This window comes from Mauremys reevesii, linkage group 26 (assembly GCF_016161935.1).
Source record: "Mauremys reevesii isolate NIE-2019 linkage group 26, ASM1616193v1, whole genome shotgun sequence".
Classification (NCBI taxonomy): domain Eukaryota; kingdom Metazoa; phylum Chordata; order Testudines; family Geoemydidae; genus Mauremys; species Mauremys reevesii.
Window position 1 is genome coordinate 15905502 of NC_052648.1, and position 18496 is coordinate 15923997.

Below are 18496 nucleotides of genomic sequence, written 5' to 3' on the forward strand. Positions count from 1 at the left end.
ATTGCATAAAGCAGGGAATTTACATACACAAGGACTCTGTTAAGCTCTCAGAGGAGTGGCCTCAAGACAGGATGCACTGTTCCCTCCTCTAGAAAGACTTCTTAAAAGGGACAGTTGTGTTTCATAAAGTGGAAAGGAAAGGAGCAACAGACACGTTCAATTAAATTGAAAAGATCTCTCTTCAGCCAAGTTAAAAGGAGACAATTAAAAAAATGATTTGATAGTGCCAGCCTGCCAGGAGCTGGTAGAGGGACAGCATAATCAGCCCCCAGAGAAAGGTGGTATCCCCATGCTGCCAGGAGCAGACCACATTATGAAGGCAGAACAATCAGCTGTTGGATGTCAGGGACCATAATGGGGTGGTCTGACTTAGCAGTGGAGTCATGGCTGCAGTTGGGAGTCGCACCAAAAATCAAAATCAGAGTAAAAAGCCATGCTGAGGATTAAGACAGAGTTGGAATCCGAAGTCATGCCAAGCGTCAAAGATGGAGTCAGTAGCAGGGGTGAGGGAGAGAAAGCAGGAAACAGGAATAAGGAGCAGGGCGAGGCAGCAGGAGCCAGGAACAAGAAGTAGGAACCACGCGAAGAGGCAGTGCCTTGATCTCAGGGGTCTAGCCAACAACAGGCCAAGCAACTAGTTGCTCAGAGAACGGGTGGGACAGAAACAGGAAGCTTTATACCTGGTGGTGTCCAATCAACAGTCTGGTGCTAATCAGTGGGTGTAACCTCTGGTGGCAGGTATTGTTCCTACTGTGGAAAGCTGCTGGTGCTAGTGTTGTTAATGCTACTAGTGCACTTGGACCTCTGGTTTTAGCTACACCAGCAGAGTGCAGCTTGCTGATTTAGCAGACCTCGACATTACTTATAAAGAAAGACCACAGGTTTTGTTTGGTGGCAAAGGCATTTGGACAGGTTTATGGTTGACAAAGCATGGTACTAGTTCCCCATAGGAGCTACAGGTACACTAACATTTATGTCCACGACACGGTAGCATGTTGTTCAATCAACATATCAGGATGCTGTCCTCTAGACAAGTGCAGATATGTCTCTTCTATGGCTTTTATTTTTTAATACAATGATACAAATAAGTTACATATTATATTTTATTATGAGTGGAGATTGGGGGGGCACTGCCCCCCCCCAACTGGATACAACGCAGAGGCAACATGTGAGGGGCTCCCAGATTTCTCCCTTGTAAAGGGCTTCTGCTGTGTATGGCACATGGAGTGGGGCGGCTGCGGCCTTACCCTGCCTCGTGCGGAATCGACATCAAGAGATTTCGGAAGCACAATTTTTGCTCCTGGGGCAGCTGGTAATCGTTGGTTCCGGCGGGGGGAAAAAAAAATTGGGCCTGCTTCCTCCTAGAGGAGAAATGTTCAGGGGGAGGGCAGCAGTGACTTCAGGAGCTCTGTGCCTGCTGGACAGTTCCCCCCTCCATGATCCATGTAAGGGGAGGGCAAGAGAGCAGCTCCTGATGACTCTCAGCACAGCCCACAAGGGGAAATGGACTGGCAGGCACAGAGCAGCTGGCACTGCTTCTCGCCCCCCCCCACCCCATTATGGGGGGGCACTCTGCATCTGCCGGTCAGTTTCTCCACATGGACTGTGTAAAGGGAGGGCAGGAGAGCGGCAGCCTGCAAGCTGAGCTTGGGACCATTTTCAATAAGAACCAGGCGGCCGAGCTGCTTCCCAACCAAGGTGAGTGCTCAGCTGCACTGCTATAGCGCATCTGGGAAGGATGCTTTAAACCGATGGGGGAGAGAAGGTCTCCCGCCAACACAACGCCATATACACAGGGAGTTAGGGTCAGTATACCTATGTTGCTCAGAGATGTAGATTTTTCACATCCCTTAGTGACGTAGTTATACTGCAGTAAGTGTGTAGAGTAGACCTTGCCAAAGATTCGTATGGACTTCAATAGGAATTAGATCAAGCAACTTGAGAAATTACTCTAAAAAAACCAATGGCAGGGATAACATTTTCTATTAGATTCTATAGGAAGATGCAAAACACCTATGGAAAATTGTGACCTTTTACAAGTTTTAACTTAGAGTAAAATAATTTAATGGACCTATCTAAATCCGAGAACAGCTAACCAAAGGGGAAAAGACTATTCCTTATACATAATATAAAAATGCTGTATTTATCTTTAAGACAATGTTTATGTATCTCTAAAATCAGGGAGCCATGATTCAGAGTTACATGAAAGTGCTCAGTTCTGTTCATTCAAGAATTTGTTTTTATTCTAATGTTGATTTTTAAGTGGTAATGGGTAAACATGGCAAATAGTTAAAATAAAAAAATAAGGGTGATGCAATCACAAATACAGTTTAAGTTCATTATTTAAAGTACACTGTAATTTAACTTCTGCTAACAAATTGGTAAATCTAGAAGTTAGACTTATACGTATTAAGCCTCTTGCATCTGCCCCCCTCCCTCTCCACCCAAAATAGAAGTGAAACTACGCCTATGTATTTTATATGCTTTTCATTATTATTCTGTACCTGCTAGTTTAAACAAAACAGTCATCCATTCTCCCATCATTTCCTTTTTATTTTACAAGGGGTTTGTGTGTCTCTGAACCATCTCCTAAAAATGTGTTTATGCAGTTACTTTAAAACTTCTGTTTTTGTACTATCCTCCCAGGTTTAAAATGTGCTTAACTGGTTAACTAATACCTAGTGTGTTCTATTCTGCCAAGGCCAGGCCTACTCTAGTTCACAGCCTTTGGTTCATACCGTTAGTTATGCCTAGGGCTCCAGCACGGCCTATAGGAGGCATTGGCTGTATTTCCCACATCTGACCCTGCAGTGCAGTTGTGCAGCAACTAAGTAAAAGCTTTACCAACCCTGCAGGCCTGGGTTCAAGACCTGTGGAATCTGATACCACTGCCCCTTCGCAGGATGGTCCTGTGGAAGGCCTGTACTTTGCAGAGGCATGCATGTGATGAGCTGGCTCCCAAGAGCATTTTTGAGGCCCATAGCCCTCCCAGATCAGATAGTACAGGCATTTGCGAATCCAGGGTGTTGCATACTATGTACTTTTCATGGTCTCAAACTTGAACCTGGAGTGGAGGGTGTTGCACACCAGCAGGGGAAAGGATGGTCAAGGAAAGAATTCAGGAGGGAGACATGGAATACTGGATAGATCTTCCAAGATCTAAGGAGCTGTAATTCAAATGCCACCAGATTGATCTACCAAATCATGAAGAAAGGCCCTGCATATTGATCATCTTATCCAATTTATGCAAAGGTCGGCTGGCATTCAGGTATTCTGTGGACAGCCACACTTTCTGGCCTACTTCTACAGGCAGGGCTTCTTGGCAGTGTTTGTCAGCATGCTGTCTGTAAGCCATCTTTGCTGCTTCCAAGTGCTCTTTTAGCTTGGCTTGAGCTTCATGAATGGCCTGTACAAGACTGAAGGCAACAGGAACTGTTGTGGGTGGGGGAGTGGAGGAGTAGAAGCGTGGATTAAAAAACCACACTAGAAGGGACTGGATCAGATTGAGACATGTTTTGCATTGTTATAAGTGAATTCAGCAAGTAATGTAGTCCAGTTATTTTGACAGCCGCTCAGAAGCAGTACAGGTTCAAACTGTTTGATGCATTGTGACCAGCTGTCTAACTGGGGGTGATGGGTGGATGCACGGGACTTGACATCTAGGAGTGGAATACAAAACTTGGATATAAACTGGGAGCCACAGTCCATTCTATGTAATACTCATCTTACTTCTTCAGAACAGGCTGTTTCTCGAAGAACCCCAAGGCTGGGATGAAGACTGTGACCACCATCCTGAGAGAGAAGATGAGGGACAGACTGTAAGGTGATCAGTTGACAAACAGTGAGCTGGATGAGGTAAGGGAACCATATCTGTTTTGGCCACATGTGGACCACCAAAAGAACCCTGTCCTTGTCCTTTCTTATTTTGATCAGCTTCCTGAAGATCAGAGGAGTTGGAGGGAATGCATACAGAAGACCTTAGCGCCTACGAAGGAGAAAGGCATCTCCCAAGGAGCAGTGACCCATTCCTCCTCTTGAGCAGAACTGGAAGCATTTCTTGTTTTTGGCCATGGCAAATAGGTCTATTTCTGGGAAGCCCCAACATCAAAATACATGGCAGAGTAAAGGGATCTATCTCTGATTCGTGATCCTGTGTGAAGCACCTACTCAGCATGTCTGTGATGATGTTTTGCATGCCCGAAAGCTAAGTTGTTGAGATGCTGATATGATTTTGAATGCGCCAATTTCAGTCTTACTGCTTTGGAGCAGAGGGAGAGCAACCACGCAGCTCTGACAGGTGATACAAAACATGCATGACATGTCCATCGTGATCCTCATGCTTAGCAGCAGTCCATGATTAGCAGCAGAAAATGGAAACAGGCATTCCTGACTGCCATGAGGAGGTTTAAGTGTAAAGTGGTCTCAAGAGGTGACCACCTGCCTTAAGAAGTGAGAGTTCCTAGATGGTTCCCCATCCCAGTAGGCATGCATGTATCTTCAGTAGTAAAATTAGAGAAGGTTGAGCAAAGGGTATCCCCCTGTGCAGATGATGTGAGGGTCCTTCAACCAGCTGAGAGATCTTTTCACACCCACAGGTGTCAAGACTAGTTTATTCAAACTCTGTTCAGCAAATAAACACTTCTTAGCCGCCCTAGGAGGCAACACATGTGAAGTCTTGCATGTCTTATTATAAAACTACCAGCTGCTCTATGGCCCAATGGCTGGAGACAATTTCCCATGGGTATTTGGGCACGGATCTGAACTGTAGTGACTAAATTGGCTAGGGCTGTGAACCTGTGCAAAGGGAGGTATGCCTTGGCTGGTACCAAGGTAAGCTCCTATGAACTCCAAACTTTGCACTAGAGTTAAGGTGGGCTTTTGTATGTTTAATAGTAATCCCAGTCAGAGAAATAGGTCTATGGCCCTCTGAATGGCAAGCCGGGCTTTACTGTAGAACCATCCCTTGAGCAGCCAATCACTGAGATATGGGAATATCAGAATTTCTTGTCTGCACAGAGAAGCAGCCACCACTAAGAGAACTTTTGAGAATACTCTGGGCACAAAGGAGAGACCAAATGGGAGCATCTGTACTGAAAATGTTCTTGACTCAAACTGAAGCATATGAATCTTCTGTGAAAGGGGTGAATCACTATATGAAAGTAAGCATCTTGTAGGTTGAGAACCAATCCCCTTAATCCAATGATGGAATTATTGCTGCAAGAGTTACCATCTTGAACTTCTGAATATTTACAAAGCTGTTAAGTAATCTTAGATCTAAAATGGGTGTCCATCCGCTGTTCTTTTTCAGAAGTTGAAAAGTACTTGGAATAAAAACCCTTCCCTCTGTGTTGCATAGGAAGTGATTCTATACCACCCAAGTTCAGGAGGAGTTGTATTTCCTGTCATAGAAGGTGCTCCTGAGACAGGTGCCTGAAAAGGGACAACAGTATAAGCCAAAGTGGTTGCCGGAACCAGAGACTGTCCCTTTGAGGTAGATTCACTACCAAGGGGGCTAGAAGACTGCATCCTAGAGTTCTTTTGAAAGGATTCCAGAGACTTCCTCTTCAATGCTCTAGGGAAGTGCTGCACCAAGGAGGTCGAGGCAGTCAACTTGCTCAGAGACAACTGTATGGGGAGGGCCCCTGGGGTCAGAAGCAGGTCGGAGCAAACTCTCCATCATGAGGAGACATAGCTTAAGTTCCCAATTCTTTCAGGCTCTTGATTTTAATGGCAAGCAGAAATTACACTTTTAGGGAACATGAGACTCCTCAAGGCACTGAGGAAACCAGGAATGCTCATCACTCACCAGGCTTGCCTACCAGCACAAAAGGTAGTGTTTAAGACTGGGAGAACCAAGCATGCCTTCCAAGCATTTAAGTTCCGCTGAGGGGAGGGGAAAAAATGGAGAAAGAACAATGATCCTTACACTAAAAACTATAACTGTGTGTGTGTTTGAACTTTATAGAATTACAATAATTAATATAAAAGCTAACACCAACTACTAATACTAATTAGTAGAAAAGAGAAAAAATATAGCTGAGGTAAACTCAACTCTGACATTGCTATGGCTCAGTCTCAGGCAGTGGTGGTTTAAAAAGAACTGAGGGCAGTTCACCTGCACAGCTCCATATAGCCATGATGCAGAGCACAAGGCAGGGTAGAGTGCATGCACAGACCAAATAGGCACCACTACCCAAAATCTCCAATCAAAAGCACACACGGCTCATGCAAACTTGAAGTGGAGCACCCGTAGGGACGTTACTCCAGAAAGAGCTTCCCAATGTTCCCCAATCACCACTTTCAGTGATGTGCTTTCCTGTATAACTGGGCCAGACCCCAAAGGTGACCCATCTACAGTTTCTACAAGATCCAGGATAACCTTGGGTTGTACTGGAAGATCAAGGACCTGGGCCATGGAAAAATCCATATCAAGGCCCATACCATGGGGAAGGCCTGCTTGATCTGCAGGATCCACAAGTGCAGGGGAATATGTAGAACTGGAAATGAAGAATTCCTGGTTTAACAGTCTCAGGGTTTCTCCCTCATGGTACGCAGGCTGGGGACCCTGATTGGGTGTGGGGGTATTCTTTTCCCTATCATCAGGTTAGCAGGGGTTTTGACAGGGCACATGGATCTAGGACTTGATAAAGGCCTAGGCATAACTAACAGTGTGAACCAAGGCAGTGAACCGGAGTAGGTCTGGCCTTCGCAAAATAGCAATGAACCAGGTATTAGCTAAAAGCAAGTAAGCGCATTCCTGACGTGACAGGATGCTACGTTCCTACAGCTCTCAAGTAACATCATAAACCCAGTGACCCCGAGTAAGATAAGGACAGGATGACAGGATAATGGATAGGGACATTTTGTTTGAACTAGCAGGTATAAGGATATGGGCGGTAACTAAAGATGTCAGGAATGTAATACATAACTTAAATGTATAAAAGCAGAAGTAATAGGAGGGGCACCTTTGTCCAGCCAAGGGGGAAACATCTGGTGCATTAACTGAGTGGATATATTTGTCGTGGGCATGCATGTGTTAGTGCACCTGTAATCACAGTCAGGGCGCTAATACCATGCTTCGGCAACAGTAAACCTGGCTGAGTGCCTTCGCCACCAAACCAATCCTGTGGTCATTTTTTATGAGTAACATCAAGGTCTTCTGAATTAACATGTGGCACTACCTGCTAGTGCAGCTGATATCGGCGCTCCAAAAACAGTAACAATTCTGCAGCAGCAACAACATTCCACAGCACTTAACAGTGGATACCACATGCCCTGCTCCTCCACAATAGAAGCAGAGGGTCTCCTGTTTTCTACGCTCTCACTCACTGGAGAATAGGTGGGACTGTACTGTGTTAGTGTGAATGGACTCAAACAAGGCTGAGCTTGTTTGGGCTTGAGGACTGAGCCTTAGGTAAGTGCAGAAGGTAGGTGGGATCCTTTTACATTCCAGCTGCAGTTTCTTGACAAAGACAATGCCAAAACTGCTGGAGAAGTGCGGTCATGTTCCAGGCAGCATCTATGGCCAAGCATCAGAACTGGGTGACAAAAGGAGCTGACTCCTGCGCTTAGGAAGAAAGAATCTCATGCACCGCTACAGGCTGGGGACCGACTGGCTAAGCAGCAGTTCTGCAGAAAAGGACCTGGGGATTACAGAGGACGAGAAGCTGGATGGGAGTCAGCAGTGTGTCCTCGTTGCCAAGAAGGCCGACGGCATATTGGGTTGTATTAATAGGAGCACTGTGAGCAGATCGAGGGAAGTATTATTCCCCTCTAGTTGAGACTGGTGAGGCCACAGCTGAAGTACTGAGTCAAGTTTTGGTCCTCCCACTATAGAAGAGATGTTGAGAAATTGGAGAGAGTCCAGCGGAGGGCAACAAAAACGATTAGAGGGCTGGGACACATGACTTACGAGGCGAGGCTGAGGGAACTGGGATTATTGAGTCTGTAGAAGAGAAGAGTGAGGGAGGATTTGATAGCAGCCTTCAACAACCTGAAAGGAGGTTCCAAAGAGGATGGAGTTAGGCTGTTCTCAGTGCTGGCAGATGACAGAACAAGAAGCAATGGTCTCAAGTTGCAGTGGGGGAGGTCTAGGTTGGATATTAGGAAACACTATTTCATTAGAAGGATGGTGAAGCACTGGAATGGGTTACTTAGGGAGGTGGTGGAATCTCCATCCTTAGAGGTTTTTAAGGCCCAGCTTTACAAAGCCTTGGCTGGGATAATTTAGTTGGTGTTGGTCCTGCTTTGAGCAGGTGATTGGACTAGATGACCTCATGAGATCTCTTCTAAACCTAAAATTCAATGATTCTATGACTCCAGAGTTTGACAAAGCTTTCATACAGGAGAGTCTGCCATGCAGGATTTGTGAGGGTCATTGAAAAACAGAAGCAAATGCTTCTACAGATAAGTCCCAATTGGTCAACATTGAACGATCCTGCTCTAGAAGGGGGGAGTCTTATGCCAGAGCTATCCCAGTAAGCAGGCTCAGTATTAAACCCAGTTTACTTGATTATTACATACTCTTTGCGCTAGAGCATAAACAGAAGTCTGAACTAGGTAAGGAACCCATGAAACTTATTGTAGGCATCATTATATACTGTCAGCAGAGGGACTCTGGGGCTGGTTAACCAAGCTGGCATCGTAAGGGCAGACAAATCGGTACCCACAGCCGCTCCAAGTGCTGTAGCTTGCTCCAGCCCGGAGCGGTTTCTCATCTGTAGCTGTAGCGCTTGGTCCCTCAGTTTCAGGTTTTCATCCTATAGAGAGGTGCAGTCTACTCCTGCAGACTCACAGGCCCCTGGGGCAACAGTGGGGCAAGCACCCTGGAGATGTCCATACTTAGTCCAAGGATTCAGCAGCGAATCCTGGAGAAGACCAAGAGGATTTGAGCAAGCTGTCAGAGTCTCTAACAGAACAGTCTGACCTAACGGTCAGAACAAGGGGTGGAGTCAGGGTTACAATTGGGAGTCATGCCGAAGATCAAAGCCAGAGTCAGAGTCCAAAGCCACACCAAGGGTCAAATTTAGAGCCATGTCAAGAATTAAGTCAGAATTGGAGTCAAAAGTCACATCTAGGGTCAAAGAAGGAGTCAGCAGCAGGGGTCAGGGCAAGAAAACAGGCACTAGGAGCAGGACATGGTAGCAAGAGTGTGGAACTAGGTATGGTAAAAGGAACAAGGAGCAAGGCTAGATAGCAGGAGACAGGAACAAGGAGTAGGAGCCAAGCAAAGAGGCAGGGAGTTGACGTCGGAGTTCTAGGCAGCAACGGTTCTCGTGAGTTGTTGCTCGAACAAGTGGTGGGACAGGAACAGGAAGCTTTATACAAAGTGGTGTCCAATCAGCAGTCTGCTGCTAGTCAGCGGGTGTAACATCTGGTGGTGGGGCATCAGCTGCAGTTTCATCTGACTGCAGCACAGTGCGTAAATCTCCCACTAGACAACTAGTTCCAGACCCGCAGTGCCTGACAACAGACATGACAAGAATCTTTGCTGGTCACCACAAGTAGAATGTTTAATAGATTAACTGAAAGAAGTGACAAAGAGTCCCGTGGCACCTCATAGACTAACAGATGTATTGGAGCATAAGCTTTCATGGGTGAATATCCACTTCATCAGATGTATTCACCCACAAAAGTTTATGCTCCAATACGTCTGTTAGTCTATAAGGTGCCACAGGACTCTGTCGCTTTTTACAGATCCAGACTAACACGGCTACACCTCTGATACTTAACTGAAAGAAGAATCTAGTTCTCCTCAAACAGAGAATTATAAAAATGCATGTGTTCTGAGGGGCAGAAGGGCAAAAGGGGGGTTGGGGATAAGGCAGCATGGATGTTTACCACAATCAATTTGTTGTGATTTTGCACTTCACCGTTCTGCAAATTGTGTATGACAAATGCGAAGGAAAGTACAACAGAAACAGTAACATAGCAATAAGGCTAATGGGGCAGTGGGGTATTATGGAGGTTGTAGAAGTCGCCCTATGCTTTTGAGTTGGGTTAAGGAGTTTCATTCTGCTCTTTACTATGGAGCAGCTGGTGAGGGCTCCACCATTAAGATTCAGTTTTGTACTTAAAGCACGGATTCAACGTCTCTGTTATGAATGAAGAATACACTGATCTTCTCCAATACTTACTGTGAGTACAGAATAAGTTTACTAAGAATTTGCAAGTAAATTTATTAGTTGATTAATCAAAACTAATTATTTTAAAATGGCTTCTTTAAGAAATTTAGCACCTGAGGCCCTTGTCTCATCTCAAATGGTTTCAGTAACAGATTAACACTATCTCTTTAAATTTCTTATATAGTTAAAACTCACTGAAATCTTCTGCATAGGCTAAATTTGAAGAATGTCCCATAGTGACACCATGAAGGTGGAAAACAAAATCTAATTCAACATCAGCTATAGCTAATCTAGGACCATGACCACTTAAGCATTTATCATAATTTTATGTTTCAGAGTAGCAGCTGTGTTAGTCTATATCCGCAAAAAGAACAGGAGTACCTGTGGCACCTTAGAGACTAACAAATTTATTTGAGCATAAGCTTTCGTGGGCTACAGCCCCACTTCATCGGATGCATGTAGTGGAAAATACAGTAGGAAGATAGATATATAGATATATATAGACACACACACACACACACACCATGAAACAATGGGTGTTACCATACACACTATAAGGAGAGGTTTCAGAGTATCAGCCGTGTTAGTCTGTATCCGCAAAAACCTGTCATTATGCAAGGCACTGAATTTAGCTGTATGGAGTGGAAATCCATCAACTTCATGAAAAAACTCGCGCAGAAAGGAAGACGACATCTTCCTTTCCAAATGCAAACAGATGGACATCATACCAAAAGGACTGAAAGTAAAAAATCCATTACAATCTACATACCACACAGACTAGGCTGACAGATTGTGCCACACACTCTCAAAGAAACTGCAGAACCACCTGATCAACATCCTATACAGCAAACAGGGAAAGATTACGAATGAACTCTCAAAACTGGATACTCTCATAAAAAAACAGCCTTCCACAAAAACTTCCTTGTGGCTGGACTTTACAAAAACTAGACAAGCCATCTACAACACACACTTTGCTTCTCTACAAAAGAAAAAGGACACTAAACGATCTAAACTACTACATGCCACAAGGGGCCACAACAGTGGTTCCTTTAACCAACCCAGCAATATTGTTAATCTATCCAGATATACTCTTAGTCCAGCAGAAGAATCTGTCCTATCTCGGGGCCTCTCCTTCTGCCCCTCCACCCCCACTAACAAGATACAATTCTGTGGTGACCTAGAATCCTATTTTCGACGTCTCCGACTCAAGGAATATTTCCAAAACACCTCTGAACGACATACTAACCCACAGAAACTTTCCTACCAACACTACAAAAAGAAGGATTCTAGGTGGACTTCCCCTGAAGGTCGAAACAACAGACTGGACTTCTACACAGAGTGCTTCCGCCGATGTGCATGCACTGAAATTGTTGAAAAACAGCATCACCTGCCCCATAACCTTAGCAGTGCAGAACACAGTGCCATCCAGAGCCTCAGAAAGAACTCTGACTTCATAATAAAAAAGGCTGACAAAGAAGGTGCTGTTGTCATCATGAATAGGTCGGAATATGAACAAGAGGCTGCTAGGCAGCTCTCCAACACCACATTCTACAAGCCATTACCCTCTGATCCCACTGAGGATTACCAAAAGAAACTACACCATCTACTCAAGAAACTCCCTGAAAAAGCACAAGAGCAAATCCGCACAGACACACACCTAGAACCCGGAGCAGGGGTGTTCTATCTGCTACCCAAGATCCAGGCATTGGCACCCTGACAGCCGGATTGTCTGGCTATGTAGACTCCCTCCTCAGGCCCTACGCTACCAGCACTCCGCTATCTTCGAGACACCACTGACTTCCTGAGGAAACTACAATCCATTAGTGATCTTCCTGAACACACCATCCTAGCCACTATGGATGCAGAAGCCCTCTACACCAACATTCCACACAAAGATGGACTACAAGCTGTCAGGAACAGTATCCCCGATAATGTCACAGCAAACTGGTGGCTGAACTTTGTCCTCACCCATAACTATTTCACATTTGGGGACAATGTGTACCTTCAATCAGTGGCACTGCTATGGGTACCCACATGGCCCCACCGTATGCCAACATTTTTATGGCTGACTTAGAACAACGCTTCCTCAGCTATCGTCTCCTAACACCCCTACTCTACTTGCGCTACATTGATGACATCTTCATCATCTGGACCCATGGAAAAGAAGCCCTTGAGGAATTCCATCATGATTTCAACAATTTCCATTCCACCATCAACCTCAGCCTGGACCAGTCCACACAAGAGATCCACTTCCTGGACACTACAGTACTAATAAATGATGGCCACATAAACACCACCCTATACCGGAAACCTACTGACTGCTATACTTACCTACATGCTTCCAGCTTTCATCGAGACCACACCAGGTGATCCATTGTCTACAGTCAAGCTCTACAATACAATCACATTTGCGCCAATCCCTCAGACAGAGACAAACACCTACAAGATCTCTATCAAGCGTTCTTACAACTACAATACCCACCTGCTGAAGTGAAGAAACCAACTGACAGAGCCAGAAGAGTACCCAGAAGTCACCTACTAAAGGACAGGCCCCACAAAGAAACTAACAGAACTCCACTAGCCATCACCTTCAGCCCCCAACTAAAATCTCTCCAGTGCATCATCAAGGATCTACAACCTATCCTGAAGGATGATCCATCACTCTCACAGATCTTGGGAGACAGGCCAGTCCTTGCTTACAGACAACCCCCAAACCGGAAGAAAATACTCACCAGCAACCACACACCACACAACAAAAACACTTACCCAGGAACCTATCCTTGCAACAAAGCCCGTTGCCAACTCTGTCCACATATCTATTCAGGAGATACCATCATAGGACCTAATCACATCAGCCACGCCATCAGAGGCTTGTTCACCTGCACATCTACCAATGTGATATATGCCATCATGTGCCAGCAATGCCCCTCTGCCATGTACATTGGCCAAACCGGACAGTCTCGACGTAAAAGAATAAATGGACATAAATCAGACGTCAAGAATTATAAGAATTATAGGGGGGGGGGGGGGGGGATAGCTCAGTGGTTTGAGCATTGGCCTGCTAAACCCAGGGTTGTGAGTTCAATCCTTGAGGGGGCCACTTAGGAATCTGGGGTAAAAATTGGTCCTCTAGTGAAGGCAGGGGGCTGGACTCAATGACCTTTCAAGGTTCCTTCCAGTTCTAGGAGATTGGTATATCTCCTATTATTACCTTTATTACCTTTTAACATCCAAAAACCAGTTGGAGAACACTTCAATCTCCCTGGCCACTCGATTACAGACCTAAAAGTTGCAATATTACAACAAAAAACCTTCAAAAACAGACTTCAACGAGAGACTGCTGAATTGGAATTAATTTGCAAATGGGACACCATCAAACTAGGCTTGAATAAAGACTGGGAGTGGATGGGCCATTACACAAAGTAGAACTATTTCCCCCTGCTTCTCTCCCCCTCCTCCCCCGAGTTCCTTACATCTCCTTGTCAATTGCTGGAAATGGGCCATTTTCATTACCACTACAAACAGTTCTTTTTCTCTCCTGCTGATAATAGCTCACCTTAACTGATCACTCTCATTAGAGTGTGTATGGTAACACCCATTGTTTCATGTTCTCTCTGTGTGTGTGTGTGTATATATATATATCTCTCTCTCTTCCTACTGTATTTTCCACTACATGCATCCGATGAAGTGGGGCTGTAGCCTATGAAAGCTTATGCCCAAATAAATTTGTTAGTCTCTAAGGGTAGGTCTACACTATGGGGAAAAATCGATATAAGATACGCAACTTCAGCTACGTGAATAAAGTAGCTGAAGTCGAAGTATCTGATATCGAATTACTTACCATCCTCACGGCACGGGATCGATGTCCGCTGCTCCCCATGTCGACTCCGCTACCGCCGTTCACGTTGGTGGAGTTACGGAGTCGACATGAGCGCGTTTGGGGATCGATATATTGCGTCTAGATGAGACGCGATATATCGATCCCCGAGAAATCGATTGCTACCCGCCAATACGGCGGGTAGTGAAGACGTACCCTAAGGAGAGTGATCAGTTAAGGTGAGCTATTTTTACTATAAAGAGAGTGATCAGTTAAGGTGAGCTATTATCAGCAGGAGAGAAAAAGAACTGTTTGTAGTGGTAATGAAAATGGCCCATTTCCAGCAATTGACAAGGAGATGTAAGGAGCTGGGGGGCTGGGAGGAGATGAGCATGGGGAAATAGTTTTACTTTGTGTAATGTTCTCATGTTCTCTGTGTATATATATATCTTCCTACTGTATTTTCCACTACATGCATCTGATGAAGTGGGGCTGTAGCCCACGAAAACTTATTCTCAAATAAATTTGTTAGTCTCTATGGTGCCACAAGTACTCCTGTTCTTTTGCATAATTTTATGGTTATTTAATGGTGTCACTAAAGGACAGAGTTAAGATTTTACATGTGCCATACCTTAAAATGTTTTCTTACAAGTGTAACATTAACTCTGAATTTCCTGAGTTTATAGGTCTTAGTTAAGGAATAAATACAACCTTTAGTCAAAATTACTAATCTGTAACCACAATTTTAACTCTATCTTGATGTAGTGTTTGTCTAAGAATCTTCATTGGGAGTGATTTCAAATGGCGCTGGACCACAAAGACTGTTTGGGTGCATGTGTACACACTTCCACTCTACAGCTGGGGGAAGTGCTAAAGATAGCACATGCTGTAAGTTATTGCAGAAGTGGGCAAAGTCCCTTGTTCCAAAGGGAGGAAAGAACTGGGGCTGTGGTAACTGTCTGATCCACTGAAAAGAAAAAAGTGAAATTAAAACCATCTTCTAAAGACATTTTAAAAATTCACATAAGGCTAAATTAAATTCTTTTTTCAGTAATGAAATATCTGTATGATTTGTGGTTTATGTTATATTTGTAACCGTATACAGCTGATATGACAACAGGCTATTAAGCTAGTAAGGTAACAGATACAAAACCTGAATCATACCACCTTCCATTGTACAAAACAATGACATACTGGAAAATGACATATTCCACTTCACCTGAAGTTCAGATGGATTGCAAAGTGGAAACTATAAATAAACAGTTTATATCTGCAATCCCCAGAAACCAAACAATAATAATAATAATAATAACAACAACCATCTATAATGACTGATAAGAACAATCTACTTATGTGGGGAGATGAGCTTTAGCAGCTACTTTACATTCTTTCATCTAAGGGCTTAATTTTAAAATGTTCATTAGCCTGCTCTAGATCACAAGCACAAACCATAACAGCTTGCTGAAAAAGGCAAAGAGATTAGGAAGCTCACCTGGTTCTGAGTCAGAATTTCCTGCAGAAGGTTCACAGAAGCTTGATGGCATAAAGACATTGTTCTTTGTTACTGTAGTCAAGAAAAAAGTTACTAAGAAAAAACCCACACATACAGACACAACAGTTAGTTTCCCTCATTGTAAAGTCCCACCCTTCAATATAATAATGGATCAGCTGATACTGAACTCAAATAAAGAATTAAACAAGGGTAACACATAATTAATGCCAATCAACATAAGTTTAATGGAAAACAGACTAAATATTTTTGATGGTATTACAGATTTGGTTGATAAAGATAATAGTGTTGATGTATATTTAGACTTCTATAAAGGCATTTGACTTAGTACTGCATGACATTTTGATTAAAAAACTAGAACAACATAAAACTAACAAAGCACACATTAAACTGATTAAGAAACTGCTTGAGTGAGTGTGTTTCTAGTGGGGTCCTGCAATGATCGGTTCCTGGGCCTACGCTGCTTAACATTTTTATCAATGACCTGGAAGAAAATATAAAATCATCACTGATAAAGTTTGCAGATGACATAAAGATTGGGTGAATGGTAAATAATGAAGAGGACAGGTAATTGATACAGAGCAATCTGGATCACTTGGTCTACTGGGTGCAAGCAAACAATATGTGTTTTAATACAGCTAAATGTCAATGTATACACCAAGGAACAAAGAATGTAGACCATACTTACACGATGGGGGCCTCAATCCTGGGAAGCAGTGACTCTGAAAAAGATTTGGGGGTCATGGTAGGTAATCAGCTGAACAGGAGCTCCCAGTCCAACACTGTGGCCAAAATGGCTAATGCAATCCTTGGACGCATAAATGGGAATCTCAAGCAGAAGTAGAGAGGTTATTTTACCTCTGTATTTCCTCTGGTGCAACTGCTGCTGGAATACCGTGTACAGTTCTGGTGTCCACAATTTAAGAAGGATGTTGATAAATTGGAGAGGGGTCAGAGATGAGCCACAAGAATGATTAAAGGATTGAAAAACATGTCTTACAGTAATAGACTCCAGGAGCTCAATCTATTTGACTTAACAAAGAGAAGACTAAAAGGTGACTTAATTCCAATCTATATGTATTTACATGGGGAACAAATATTTGATAATGGGCTCTTTGACCTAACAGAGAAGGGTCTAACAAGAGCCAATGGCTGGAAGTGGAAGCTACAAAAATTCAGACTGGAAATAAGGTGTACATTTAACAGTGAGCGTAATTAACCACTGGAACAATTTACCAAGGGTTGTGGTGGATTCTCCATCACTGAATTTTTAAGTCAAGATTGGAGGTTTTTTCTAAAAGATATGCTCTAGTTCAAACAAAAATTACTTAATGCAAGTTCTCTGGCTTGTGTTCTGGGAGGTCAGATTTGATTGATCGCAAAAGTCACTTCCGGCCTTAAAAGCTATGAATATATCAACATGTGAATTTCAAACTGGAAAAGATGTTAAAAGTCAAGCACTCAAAAGTTAGGAAATGCCAAAGCTGGCAACAGAAGAGTAATATCTACTTCTTTAAAAGACACCACATACAGGACTTCCTCTGTCAGGTCCTACCTAGACTAGGATTGGAATGTATGTTTGCTTAATATTCTAACATGTTTGAATCAACACTTTTGAAAAGTCTAGTGTAGACAAGACAGTGAATAATTTAACATGTGCTAAACTGGTCAAGTTAAAGCCTAAAAGAGCCTAAGCTTCAACTCTAGCAGCTTAGTATGAGTTAAATGCAGCATGCCTCAGCTATTCTACTTTTCAAAATTGTTAGCACATTGTAGCAGACACCCTTTAACATCACTTCTTTTATTCTAGTCTAGACAAAGCCTTGGCAAGCAGGTAGCTCAAGAGATCTCTTACTCATGTCTATGTAAAAGTGCATACAGCTACACTAATCGCAAGGCAATTGCTAAGATATACTCTCACCAAGCACACATTTTTAGTGTCGGGCTTCTGAAAACTAAGACATCCTGAAAGAAACAAAAACACCAGATGGTGGAAGAAAATGAATCCTCTCAAATGAAGAGTAATCACCACTGTACTGACACTATGATAAGGAACTCATCCTAGAAACTGAGGCCAAGCTGATGTGGCTTGAAGAACACACATAAAAGCACATGGTCATTTCCGTGCTTGGAGCAGCACAGACTTGGCCAAAAGATTCTCTACTCTGGATAGTGCAAGCAATGAGCAGGCTCTATGACTAGGAGGAGTCTCCCAGTACCACACACAATGGCTCATGTTAGGATATAGATATTCAGGCCTGTCTGCAAAGGCCTATACTTTAAGAATTTAGGTGTATTCTTATCACTTAGCTAGTTATAGAGGTATAAAAGAAAGAATAAAAAAATTACTGTCTGTGTAATGGCCTTCTCTTACTGTGACAGTCTGAGGCCTGGTTCTTCAGCTAAGCAGCCATAAACAGGGAAATGTATGGTCACATCCTCACATTCCAAACTAGTCATATTAAAATAAGTATCAGAGGGGTAGCCGTGTTAGTCTGGTTCTGTAGAAGCAGCAAAGAATCCTGTGGCACCTTATAGACTAACAGATGTTTTGCAGCATGAGCTTTCGTGGGTGAATACCCACTTCGAAAGCTCATGCTGCAAAACATCTGTTAGTCTAGCTGCTTCTACATATTAAAATAAGGCAATCTGGGGCTGTTAGGAAGGTGATTCGATCTATCACCTCCAGAGAAAGGGAAGAGCCTAAAACACGTAAAAGGAAATTTAGTTTGATAGTTTTCTGTCTGGTAAGAACTCACTTATCAATAGACATAGCTGGAGAACCCTTATGTCTGTATAGATGTAGTTGTGAAATCCTCACTTCTGTATTGTTTTGTATGTTTATTTGCATGGTCTCTGTCTGGTTCTGTATTTTTTTCTGTCTGCTGTATAATTAATTTTGCTGGGTGTAAACTAATTAAAGTGGTGAGATATAATTGGTTAGCTACAATACGTTAGGATTGGTTAGGTAAATTTTAGTAGAATGATTGGTTAAGGTATAGCTGAGAATATTACTATATAATTTAGGGGCAAACAGGAAGTAAG

The 18496-nt window shown here is 43.3% G+C and overlaps 1 protein-coding gene and 1 non-coding gene across 4 annotated transcripts in view; one reads left to right on the forward strand and one right to left on the reverse strand.

The window, feature by feature from the left end:
* The window catches only part of RANBP3 (RAN binding protein 3), a 224602-nt gene that overhangs the window by 93830 nt on the left and 112276 nt on the right, over window positions 1-18496 (reverse strand). For all 3 annotated transcript variants that reach the window (XM_039515887.1, XM_039515886.1, XM_039515888.1), the window contains one exon: window positions 15434-15505. In XM_039515887.1, coding sequence (XP_039371821.1) covers window positions 15434-15505 — 72 coding nt within the window. The remainder of the gene's footprint in view (window positions 1-15433; window positions 15506-18496) is intronic.
* On the forward strand, window positions 1195-1336 carry LOC120391971. The gene has a single exon (XR_005591544.1). It is a non-coding gene; the product is annotated as a U11 spliceosomal RNA (small nuclear RNA).